Source organism: Pyrgilauda ruficollis, unplaced genomic scaffold (assembly GCF_017590135.1).
Source record: "Pyrgilauda ruficollis isolate IOZ18807 unplaced genomic scaffold, ASM1759013v1 scaffold194, whole genome shotgun sequence".
NCBI classification, from domain to species: domain Eukaryota; kingdom Metazoa; phylum Chordata; class Aves; order Passeriformes; family Passeridae; genus Pyrgilauda; species Pyrgilauda ruficollis.
Window position 1 is genome coordinate 161,916 of NW_024518540.1, and position 12,006 is coordinate 173,921.

At 49.8% G+C, this 12,006-nt stretch overlaps 1 protein-coding gene across 1 annotated transcript in view; it reads left to right on the top strand.

Annotated features, from left to right (window-relative positions):
• MAP2K4 (mitogen-activated protein kinase kinase 4) overlaps positions 1-9,565 on the top strand; it is a 62,414-nt gene extending 52,849 nt beyond the window's left edge. Inside the window, exons 5-11 of the mRNA XM_041465909.1 lie at positions 129-248; positions 999-1,050; positions 1,461-1,588; positions 6,112-6,189; positions 7,173-7,321; positions 7,837-7,882; positions 8,616-9,565. Of these exons, the coding sequence (XP_041321843.1) occupies positions 129-248; positions 999-1,050; positions 1,461-1,588; positions 6,112-6,189; positions 7,173-7,321; positions 7,837-7,882; positions 8,616-8,729 (687 nt within the window). The 3' untranslated portion in view covers positions 8,730-9,565. The remainder of the gene's footprint in view (positions 1-128; positions 249-998; positions 1,051-1,460; positions 1,589-6,111; positions 6,190-7,172; positions 7,322-7,836; positions 7,883-8,615) is intronic.
• The last annotated feature ends 2,441 nt before the right edge of the window (positions 9,566-12,006 follow it).

Consider the following 12,006-nt stretch of genomic DNA (forward strand, 5'->3'; position numbering starts at 1 on the left):
ATCTTTTCTATAGAATGCATGTTGCTGTTTATGTATTTCATAGGATTCAGTGGATCTCTGTATGCTCTCTGGATTTGTATTTCTCATTTTTATATCAACAAGTAACACACATTCTTTTCTCTTTCCAGGGTGACTGTTGGATCTGTATGGAGCTCATGTCTACCTCGTTTGATAAGTTTTACAAATATGTATATAGTGTATTAGATGATGTTATTCCAGAAGAAATCTTAGGCAAAATCACTTTAGCTGTGAGTATTTTGTTAAAACTTTTTGTTGAAGATAATTGAAAAGCTCAGATCCTTGTTCAGATCACAGTCCATGTGAAAAGCTGGTTGGTCTGTGGAGCAGAACTGCTGCTGCTATTTGCACCGCACTGGGAATGGTTCTTCAGGGTGCTCGTGACTTTTCCACAGTATGTTGCATGGTGTAAACAGAGCTCCTGGGGTCAGTAATCAGTTCATAAACAGACCCCAGGACCATCTTTCTGCTTTGTCTGCTTGAGTGTGGGCACCAGCAGCACAGACACCAGCCCAGACCAGAGAGGCTTCTGGCAGTCTTCTGCAAAGGCTCCCAAAAGCACTGGAGAACCTGGCTGGTGTTTTCTTCGTATAACCTGGAAGTTCTGGACTAATGAAAAGTCAGATAATTGAAACAGTTGTGACCTGCTGAAAAAATACAGCATAGGGCTTGAAATCATTTATTGCTGAGGATAATTAACATCAGAGATTGTTCTGGCTTCACCCCTTGCTCCCCTCTCCCAGAGTGGGATCTTTGCAGGTCACAGGGAATGTGTGTTCACTTTAGCCCATACTCTCCCCTATATCACCTTTTGTTTGCAGAAAAGGTTCAGAGAAAAATGTTTTGTTACATGGCATATTACAGCATTGATATCTCAATATATTAAATGCTTTTTACCCCTGTTCTTGGAGTTCCAAAAATTTAATAATCACAGGACTCTTACGACATCTGCTTATTTTTAATCTATTTTTCTTTCCTAGACTGTGAAAGCACTAAACCACTTAAAAGAAAACTTGAAAATCATTCACAGAGGTGAGTTCTCCGTGTATTTTTTTAACTTCATGTCTTTTCTTCTTGCCTGTTAAAATAATTGCAAGAGCTGTTAGTGGCCTTTGGTTCACTCCAAGTGTAAACACAGCACCTGTACCGCCGTGAATCTGAGTGCAGGTTTTGAACAAGTGTCCCAGTGCCTGTTCTGTTGCCCCTTCAGCCTGTGCTTTTTCCATGTAAGTGTGTTTTCAGGGTGGCTGGGCATCTGCTGCTGCCTCTGGGCACGTGGCATCTCCGGGGCTGGCTCCATCCCCTCGTGCTCCCATGCAGGATCCAGCGCCAAGGGTGACGGCGCCGGCGCGGCACTGCCGCCCTCCATCCCCTGCAGCTGCTCCGCTTGAAATTGAAACCTCCAGCCGTGACTTACTGCTTTACATTTCTTCCCCCTGCAGACATCAAACCTTCCAATATTCTTCTGGACAGAAATGGGAATATTAAACTCTGTGACTTTGGCATTAGCGGACAGCTCGTGGACTCCATTGCCAAAACGCGGGATGCAGGGTGCCGGCCGTACATGGCGGTGAGTGGAACGGGCTCTGGGGGATCTCACCCTCCCTGGGATCAACCTGTTCCTGTGGGATGAGCTCTGGGGGATCTCACCTTCCCTGGGATCAGCCTGTTCCTGTGGGATGAACTGTTGTATTTATGGGGTGCCCTCATGGCAGAAGAGGAATGATGAATCTGACTCCATGTTCTCAGAAGGCTAATTTATTATTTTATGATACTATATTATATTATATTAAAGAATACTATACTAAACTATACTAAGAATACAGAAAGGATACTTACAGAATGCTAAAAAGAGAATAATGAAAACTTGTGACACTTTCCAGAGTCCTGACACAGCTTGGCACTGATTGGCCAAAGAGTGAAAACAATTCACATGAAACCAATGAAACAACCACTTGTGGGTAAACAATCTCCAAACACATTCCAAAGCAGCAAAACACAGGAGAAGCAAATGAGATAATATTGATTTCCTTTTTCTCTGAGGCTTCTCAGCTTCCCAGGAGAAAAATCCTGAGCAAGGGAATTTTTCTGAAAATATGACTGTGACAATGAACACCCCTTTCCTGGATGAAACTGAGCTCTGGATCAAGCTCTGCTGTGGCAAAGTGTCCCAGTTCCTGGGTTTTTGCTGGGTTCCTCTGCTGCTGCCAGGGCTGTGGTGCTGGAGTGGAGAGGAGCTCTGTGCCTTCCAGCAGCTCCAAAACACCATTGCCCAGGGGAGCAGGGCTGTCAGAGTGTGGGTTTGTCTTGGTCTGCAAGAAATCCATTTGCTCTGGTAAGATTATGTCACAGGAGTTATTGCAGAGCAGAATTACAGTGATTTTTGTAAACCACTTTAATTCCAAAGTGTGCCAGAACTTCATTCCAGGAGAATGTGATTCTGGAGAGCAGCAGTAGCAGAGCAGCTGTGTGGAAATTGCTGGGGCTGAGTTGTGGCTCCTGGGAGTCTGTCCTGCTTGTTTGCTTCCCTCCCCCTCCCAGAGAGAAAAGCTGTAGTGGTGACTTTGGAAGCTGTCTGAGGGTTTTAAACACTTCAGTGGTTCAGGGTGCTTTGAAAATGCATCTCTGTTCTCACATGAGCCAAGGGTAGCTTGTGCACGGAGCTGTGTGCCTGCTGCTGTTCATTTAACTTTAGTTTTAGTGCCTGTCTTTAATTTTTGTTACATATTTATGGCTCTGTATGCTGAAAAACACTGTTTTCTGAACTCTTTTTATCTACCGCCAAGTAGAAAAAAGGAAACTCTCTCTCTTCCAAGGCGTGGCTCCCACCTGGCTCAGGCCATGGCTCTCAGTTGGCTTTTCTCTGACTGTGGTGTCCAAGGCAAAACCTGTGTGCCCTGACTCTGATCTTTCTTTGAGCCAAGGGTGGGTGTTCAGTTCTGCTCAGGCTGTTGGTGTGGTTATGCCATGACAGTTCCTGAGATGTCTGTAAATAGCTGCAGTGCTCCCTTTCCCCGGGGATGGGGTGGGTCAGTGCTTCCATAGCCCTTTGGTGTTCCTGTCTGTCTGTCTACATGCGCTCTGTGATTTGTGCAGCTCCAGTCTCGGGTGGACTTCTAAGTGAGCAAAAGTGTTGCAGTTCAGTTTGTGTTTTTCAGAGCCTTGGCAGGGCACAGGTTTTGTGGGGCAGCCAGCAGCTGGCAAGTGATGTGGGAGACGATTGGCCTCTTCCCTGCTGCTCTGCAGCCTCAGTGACTCCTTTCCAAGTACATGAGCATTTCCACGTACCAGGGAGCCTGGGAAAAGGGGAGATGTCCCCATTGTGCAGGCAAGTCTGCCAGATATTTCTCCAAGCCAGCAGAGGCTGATGTCTGAAGGGATGCTGCGATCAAATTGGATGTACCTGGGAAGGAGTCAGGCTACATACTCCTTTCAAAAGGAAAATAGTATTTTTTTAGTGTAAAATAGGCCAAGAGTAGTAGCTCTGTTCAGCCGGGAGTCTCTCCTTAGGGCTGCTGGGTGCTTCTCCCTGATGATATTGTCTCATTTTGCAAGGCTCACCAACCCCATGGCACTCACCCCTGAAGGAGCCTGGTCCCCACAGGGCTGCTGGTGACAGTGACACTGGATGTCAGCCAGTCTGGCTGTGAGTGCTCTGAGGAGGCAGCAGGAGCCATGTCCAGCTGCCAAGCAAGTGCTGTGGGTTTGAACCAAAATTGTTGGAGCTGTCAGAGCGAGCGGCGCCTCAGCCTCGGGGCTGCGGTGCTGAGAGGTTGTTTTGCTTTTGGCTTTCAGTTCCCCTGCAATTGTTACAGTGAGCAAAGGCCTCTAAGTGTTGGTGCCTCGTGTTCTCTGGAGGAAAGAAAGGCAGGACTGGGTTCCCAGGGAGCTGCTGGTCCCTGGAGCAGCCTGGGCTGTTGTGAGCCCTCCTCAGCCCTGCCCCGTGCTGGTGCCTGTGCTGGGGGTTTGCTCCAGTGAGGTTCCACAGCTTTCACCCAGCAGTGAACTCCTGGCCAGCCCTGCATCCTCCCTGAGTGCTGCTGCCTGTGCTCCCTGCCTTGCCCCTGACTGTGGGGATGCTGCTGGGAGTGGGCTCTGTGTGCCACGCTGGAGCTGGTGGCCTTTGTGTCATTACTGCTTTTTGCCTTCTGAATGCCCCAGTGAACCCAGTCAGAGAGGAAGGGTGACACTGGAAGGGCTTGGTTCAGGCAGGGGTGGAGGGGCAGACCCAGCCATTGTGAGGACGGATGCCCTGCCCTGCTCCTTCCAGGCCTCCACAGGAGTGGAGTGTGATGGTGGCACCTCCATCCTTGGTCACTCAGGTCCTTTTCCCAGGCCAGCTTGGAGCCTCTGGCTGCAAACTGTGGCTTCTCACTTCTCCATGAAGAAGATGGACAGTTGGTGCTGGCATTGCTGTCAGGGCCAGCTGGATGTCTTGTGATCAGGTGGTGCAGGCAGAGATCAGGCCATGTGTGGCTGTTTGTGTAGCTGGGGTTTGGAAGAAAGGGAGGATCTGTGTTGCCCACTGCTCATTTTTCAGTCAAGATGCCGGTGCTCAGGTGAACACTGAACTGGAGAAGCCCCATGGCAGCCTGTACCCTCCTCTGATGCATCCATCCCCTGTCCCTTCACCCCATCAGCACATCCAGAGATGGGTCTCCACCTCAGCCATTTCCTTTCCTGCTTGCACTTGGCATCAGAAGGACACCTGGCCTGAGCCAGGCTTTGTCTGCAGCCCTCACTCCAGGTCCCCAGAGTGTGACATGGTGACTCTTCCTTCCTTGGTGTTAATTGCTCCCATGTGATCTACATGGAAAATTCTCAGCATTCTTCCTGCTCTCTATTTAGATGGGATTTATTTTGGTCCGTCCTGCTTTCCCTTTAACTGTCCCACCATGGTCTAAGGCCAAACCCCTGTTGTTCTGTTTGCTCACAGGAGCAGGGTGCCCCTCGTGGGTGCCTGAGACAAGCAGCTGTGTCTCAGCAGTGCCACCCATCCCACCAGTCCCTCTGGGCAGTTTGCTGCTCCCATGCAGCCCCCTCCTTCCTCTGCAGCCTGGCAGCTTGCTCTGCTGTGGCTGTGGCACATCCCTGTGGGTCACAGCACTGGCCAGGCCAGCATCCCCAGAATTTGATGTGTTCTGAGCTGGTCCATCCCTGGTGGCAGCTTCCAGACATCGTGGTGTGTCCCCAGTAGGGTTCAGGGCTGGGCCACCTGCTGCTGCACTTCTCAGCTGTGTTTGCTATGAAATTGTATTCAGATGTAGCCTACAAAGCAACCAAGGCTTTCAGAGTATTTCCTATACCCCGTAATTTAGAATTTATTGCTATGCAGGTATCTTTATTATTGTTGTAGTCAAAACTGAATGAGAACCTGTTTCTTTTGACATGTTAATTATTATATTTTTAACTAAAGAAGACAGACTGAGGTTTCTTATAAAGATGACATGCAAGGCATAAAGACATTTTTTGCTGGCTCAGCTCTCTGGATAACCTACTCTTAGGTGTGAATCACCTATATCTGGCCCAATATTGCTTTCTGTGAAGGACATTTTGGATGTCTTAAAGCCTTGTAACATCATAGTTGCCTTCAAGGGATGACTAAAACCTTGTTCAGAGGAGCTTTTCCTAAAGCACATTGTTTTTAATAGTTACTTAGTAGCTGGTTGTGGAGAAGAGTTCTGGTAGAGGCTGCTAAGCCTCACTCCCCAGGGTGGGGGTGAGATGTTGATTCCAGTTCTTATGATCCCTTGGGTGTCAAACAGAGAAAGTGAGACTTTGTGCTAAAGACATCCCAAAGTTGAACAAAACTAACTAAATAAGTCAGTCACAATTATTCAAGGTGTTTGTGCAAAAGGAAAAACACCCCGAAGCATTGGACTGGGATAAGTTGCCATTTCTGATCACCTTTTACACAACTCCTCCATAAAATCAGTGTTTCAAGCGATTCCTTGAGATGTTTCTCTGCTGGGGTTGGATGGCTGCCCCGGCCACAGGTTTTGCTTGGCGCTGTGCCAGGCTGAGGGTTCTCTCCAGCTTTGCAGATGCTTCCTGCCTGGCACAGAGCCTGACTGCTCCTTGTTGCCGTTTCAGCCGGAGCGGATAGATCCCAGCGCCTCGCGGCAAGGCTACGACGTGCGCTCCGACGTCTGGAGCTTGGGCATCACATTGGTGAGTTGTTGCCGTGTGATGTCACGGTTTGCCTCACTTACCCCGGGTTTCTCCCTGAAGATTCCTTCCCCAGGTGTGTCAATCACCTCTCCTTTCCCCCACCCTGACCTCTGCGAGTACTGTCTATCAACCCTGGAATTCCGGGAGAGCGTTGAGTGATTGGGCAGATTCACAAGATGCCCCCCACCCTTGGGGAGGCTTTGGATCATCTATGTATCCTTTTCCCTGGAGACCTCCTCCCCCATACCTGGTTGGTGGTCCCTGTATTCCCTCCCTGCCCCCTTCTCCCCCGGGTAAAAGGGTGAGCAGACCACGCGCTGGGAGTTCTCTTGGAGCTGTTGCTAGATTCAGGTGCCTGTGGGCCAGAATAAAATCCTGGGTTAAAACCCTCCATCAGAACTGACTCCTTCCTTCACCATCATCTTAAAGCTTCTCCAGCACAGGGAAGCCTGGGGAGCAATCCTCTACAAAAGCAAGCTCATCCCACCTTCACTGGAGCTCTGGCATGCCTGGGCTTGCCCCAGCGTGCCCAGCTGTGACCCACAGCTAGCCAAAGGTGTCTCTGGGGTGAAACATCACAGTCGCTGCTATTTGGTTCAGCAGCAGGGGCCAGACAAGCCAGGGCATGTCCCGTTCAGCAATATTGGTATATTCTAATATTTTGGCACCCAGCGTGGTGCCCAACATATCTAGGATGCTTGGGGAGGGACTGGAGGATTTTACTCTCCCACACTGGTTTGGTTTATAGTCAGTGGAGGAGCAGACATGGCCAGCACAGAAGCCTGGTCAGGGTAAATCTGGCCATGCCCCTCACTCAGGCAGCAGAACTTACTGCTGGCTAAAACCTTCCCTCTACTTAGAATCATACAGGGAATAGGATGAAGAATCTCATCTCAGTCTTCCTTCTGGGAGGGTCCAAGTTTGTTGCAGACATTTTTTTCCCTGCTGTAAACCTGCCTGGTGCTGTTGCTGTCTCCCTGCAGTACGAGCTGGCCACGGGGCGATTCCCCTACCCCAAGTGGAACAGTGTGTTTGACCAGTTGACACAAGTAGTGAAAGGAGACCCACCACAGCTGAGTAACTCAGAGGAAAGGGAGTTTTCCCCAAGTTTCATCAACTTCGTCAACTTGTGGTAAGTGTGTGCTGCTGAAAGCACTGGGGGTTGGCTCCTTTTGTTGGCTGCTATTTGGCAAGGGTTATGTGTCCAGCCCGTCCTGGCTTCTTTTCACATTCCTGCACCAGCACAAGGGAGGACCTCTCACATTTTAGTGGTTTGGAGGTGATGGGGGATTTGTGTGGGTTGGGACTGAAGGGCAGAGCCTGGAAACTGCTCTTCAGGAAAAGAATTAGGAGAACACCTCAGAGAGGCTGTGCTAGAGAGAGGAGACATGGTAAGGAGGGAAGTTTCCATGGCAGGAAGTTTGTGTCAGACACAGCCCCAGCCCCTCCCTGCACAGCTGGGATGGCTGCAAGGGAGGGATGGGGGTTACTCCTGTGGTCACTCACAGTGCAAGGCTGGGTTTTCCAGAAAACCAAAGGTGGTGTGTCCCACTGTGACAGCATCATGTCCTGTAAAAGCTTGTATTTGATGTCTGTAACATTTTGCCTGATCCCACGTTCTCCTCATTATCTTTATGCTTTCTTTAGCCTTACAAAGGACGAGTCCAAAAGGCCAAAGTACAAAGAGCTTCTGGTGAGTTCTCAGTGCTGCCTCTTTCAATGTTCCAACACACAGCTCACAGGGGGCTGGGCTCAGGCAGAAGTGAGATCTGAAGGAGCAGAGCCCTGGAGCTGGGCAGCAGCCTGTCTGTGGTGGGGGTGCTAAAGGAGAGAGAGCAGCAATGCTTTTGGCTTGGATCAGTGACATGAGGCAACTTTAAGGAGCTCTGGGCACCTGGAGGGCACCTCTTAGAGGCTGTGGTTCCACAGTCAGCCCTGGGGTTTCTCATCAGCTGATGTCAAAGGGGTTTGCCTGAGGTCCTGGCCCAGAACCTCCCTGATGATGTGTCCCAGCTGCTCTGACCTGGCTCTGGCCAGTGCTGCCTGCTGGGCAGAGCAGAGCTTGGGTTTGACCTGTGCAAGGCACTCCCTGTCACTCTCCCCACTGTGACAATGCTGATGAAACCTCTCCTGAAAGGATTTCAGGAAATGTCAGTGCTGCAGAGGAGCTGCTGGTCCTGCACCCTCCCTGCCTGCTGCCTGGCAGCTCCTGACACTCTGGAGTCCTGTCCTGCCTCAGTAACCTCCCACATTAAAGACATGGATTCCCAATATGGAAAAGCCATGGACCAGGCTGTGTCCTGGTGCCCTACAGCCACCACAAAGCATTTTCTTGCACCAGACAAATTCCTCTGCTCAGTTTTTATCTGAGGGGCACATGCCAGGACGGTGACCATAACTTTGTTGGTTTTTTTTTCTGCTTCCAGAAACATCCCTTCATCCTGATGTATGAGGAACGCACAGTGGATGTTGCATGCTATGTTTGTAAAATCCTGGATCAAATGCCAGCAACTCCCAGCTCTCCAATGTACGTGGATTGATACTGCTGCTACATCAAACTCTAGAAAAAGGGCTGAGAGAAAACAAGCTGTAAAGAATTTTCATCACATATTGCAGTGTTTTTAATGCTCGCCCAGACACCATGTGCAATAATATTGGTGTTATTTCCATCCTGTCTGTATACTGTTGTCACATATAAAGTGCATCCCTGTAATACCTGATCACACAGTGTTAGTGTTGGTCACAGAGAGACCTCATCTTGCTCTTTTGTGGACATATTCATGAAATGTGGAAATAAGTACATATATTTGTTGACTGTGATTGGATAGCACCTAAAATTCATTTCTAGACTCAAAACTTGGAGACTCCTCAGCAGCTACTGGAAAGATTTTTCTCTCAAACTCTTCCGATTGTTGTTTCAAGTAATAATAAAAAGCAAACAAACAAAAGTTAGGCGTTGTCTGTCTGAACATTAAGAGACTTTGCCTGGAGGGAGAAGAACTTGCTTAACCAACGAGATGCTTTGCCTTCTGGAGCTGGAAAGGCAAAGGAGAATTTTATTCTTCACAAAGTGCAATAGATTTACTGCTATGAAATTCTGTTGCTTTACAGTCGCAGTGTACTTTCTGGGGACAGTGTGCTCAGCTGAACTTCCTGTTAAAGAGAGATCATGTTAAATATAGTGAATATGTCTTTACCAAAAATATGTTGCGTTGAAAGAGGCTAACATTAAACTATTGAGATGGGACATAATGTATTCTTCCTCCTTTTACCAAGCCAGCCACTCTTCACTCTTAACTAGGTGTCCTGTAAATTGTTACCTGGTAAGATAAGACCTTTGACCTGAAGAATTATTAAACTACTTGATTGAATTTAACCTGCTTGTTGACCTGGTTTATAGTGCACAGTGCTCACCACCCACTGGCTTTGCTTTGCCTTCACCCAGTGCCATCCACAGAGGCTGCAGCTGCTTGAGTGGGCCACCAGCTGATGGCTGTGAGTCCTGGCCAGTGTTTCTCGTGTTCCTGCTGTCCCCAGCCCTGCTGCTTGCTCCTGTGGCACGGTCCAGCCCCGTGTCCTGAGCTCCTGAGTCCCACTCCAAACCGGAGCTCTTCCTTCTCGCTGCTGCAGGCAGGATGGAGGGGGGGCCCTGTGCCCACCACACCCTGCTGAGCTTGCTGCAGACACTTCAGCAGCACCTGGAGACTGAGCCTCCTCTGTGACTCCACAGCTCCTGGTGCTGCACCCCGAGCAAACCTCTCTGAGACTGGGGGGTGCAGAAGGAGATGAGGTGGAGGTGAAGGAGCATCCAGCTCCTCTCAGCTGGCCCAGCAAGGCCAGGCAAGCTTGTCTTCTGGTCCATTCCTAAGCAAAACAGCACATCAGGCTTTTCTCTTTGTTTAATTGACATATTTTTCAAAGATCGATTTTTTTCCCAAAAACTTTTTTTTCTCCCCTCAAATATTGCAGTTTTCAGGTGTTTAGTAGCACACCAGGGATAAAATGGAGGCTGCAGGGTCTCTGCTTTCCGTTCTGAGCTGATTGAGGTGCTTGGTAGGACTTCATCAGTGTTAGAGCAGCCTCCCATCAGAGCTCAGCAGCAAGCCTGGACACAGGGAATGAAAACACCGTGGTGCTGGCAGGATGCCCAAGGAAGGGCTCCCCACGTCCACCCAACACCAACGTGTGCACAGCAGCCCGGGGCAGAGCGCTGATGAAGACCAAGCAGCACATCCCAGCTGGGAAGGAGAGCTGAGGCCATGCCTGGACACAGCTGTGTCCGTCTGCCACGGAGGTGACACGTCCAGGGGCTCCTGCTGGCTCCTTGGTCCTGCCCTTCCTGCACTGTGTTCCTCTTGGGCTGCTCCTCAGGCAAGGCAGAGGTCTCTGCTCCTCCCGGACAGCTCTGGTGCCTCCTGTGTCAAGATCAGTCAGACCACGCGTGTCTAAAGCAGCCATTCTGCCCCCACCCCCAGAGCCTTTCCCAGGCAAATCCCCGTGGAGCTGTGGTTCCTCTCTCCAGCCTTCAGCCCCTGGAGTGGGATTGCAGCTGCTCCAGCTCCCGAGGGCTGCAGGCTGTGGGGGCTGGAGAGACCAGACCCAGGAAGGGCAGCCACAGGTGGGGCTTCACCCTCCCTTTGGTGTCTGACTCACTCCTCCCGGCTACAGGGAACTCAAAAACCTCTCAGAGGGCCAGCACTGAGATGGAACCTCCCAAAACACATGGGACCACCTTGCTCTGCCCTGTTGGGATGGCTGGGTCTGTGCTCTGGTGCCATCCCATCTCCAGCCCAGGACCAGTTTGCTGGGAATGGAAATGCAAAGCTTTGAGCTGCCAGTGACAGGAGTGAGGGGCTGCTGCCTGGGTGGCTGTACAGGACAGGTTTAGCCTATTCAACATAGATTATTATAAATTACTATGGGTGCACCATTTATTGCAATGTATCTATTAAAGAAAAAAAAAAAAGAAAAAAAAGGTGTATAGTGTTCAGAAGCTGTGAAAATAGTGTAAGAACTGTACATTGTGAATTCTGGTTATTATTTTTTTTTCTTGTACCATAGGAAAAAAATGTATAAAAATATCAAAAAGCTGATGTGCAGGGATGTTGCCTTATTGTCTGTAAAATGAAGCTCAGGAACATAACTGCTTCAAAGAGCTTCCGAATATTTTATCCGGTCTCCTGGTTTGACTTCCTCCTCTATTTAAGCTATTATACATGGATCAGAGTGTTTATGTAATAGTTCTATCCTTTTGCCTGCAGGTCAGTTGTAATAAAACTAAGATGCGACTGTGAGCTTGTTATTTTCATTTTGTAAGGTCAGACGTGAAGGGGAAGGTTCACTCAGAGCTCTGGAATACCTTCCAGGCCTGGCCTCCAGGTGGAAGAGGAAAGCAACCTTCAGATCTGCTTGTGCCAAGTGAAAGAGGTGAAGGGAGCTCTGGATGTATTTTCTGGAAGACTCTGTGTTTGGGCGCCTCTCAGGCGAGCAGTCTGCAGCACAGGGAGGTCCTGGTGGCTCAGGACACCTTGTCCCTGTCAGGAGGGCAGGTGGCTGTGCCCACCCTCCAGGGAAAGGGCAGCTGGAGCTCCCAGCTCCGATGGCTGCAAGGTCTGCAGAACCCAGATGGTCTCAGAGTCCTGGGTAAGTCCTGCTCCTGGGAGGTCTCTTCTGCCTGGAAGCTGTGGAGGGCTTGGAATCTGCCCAGTCAAGTGGGCACAACTGGACCCCAGCAGCCCCACTGGGAAGGAGAGGAGGAGTGCTGGGGAGAGGGCCTGGTCACCAGTGCCTGTCCTGCTCCACTGGGCTGGATGGGAC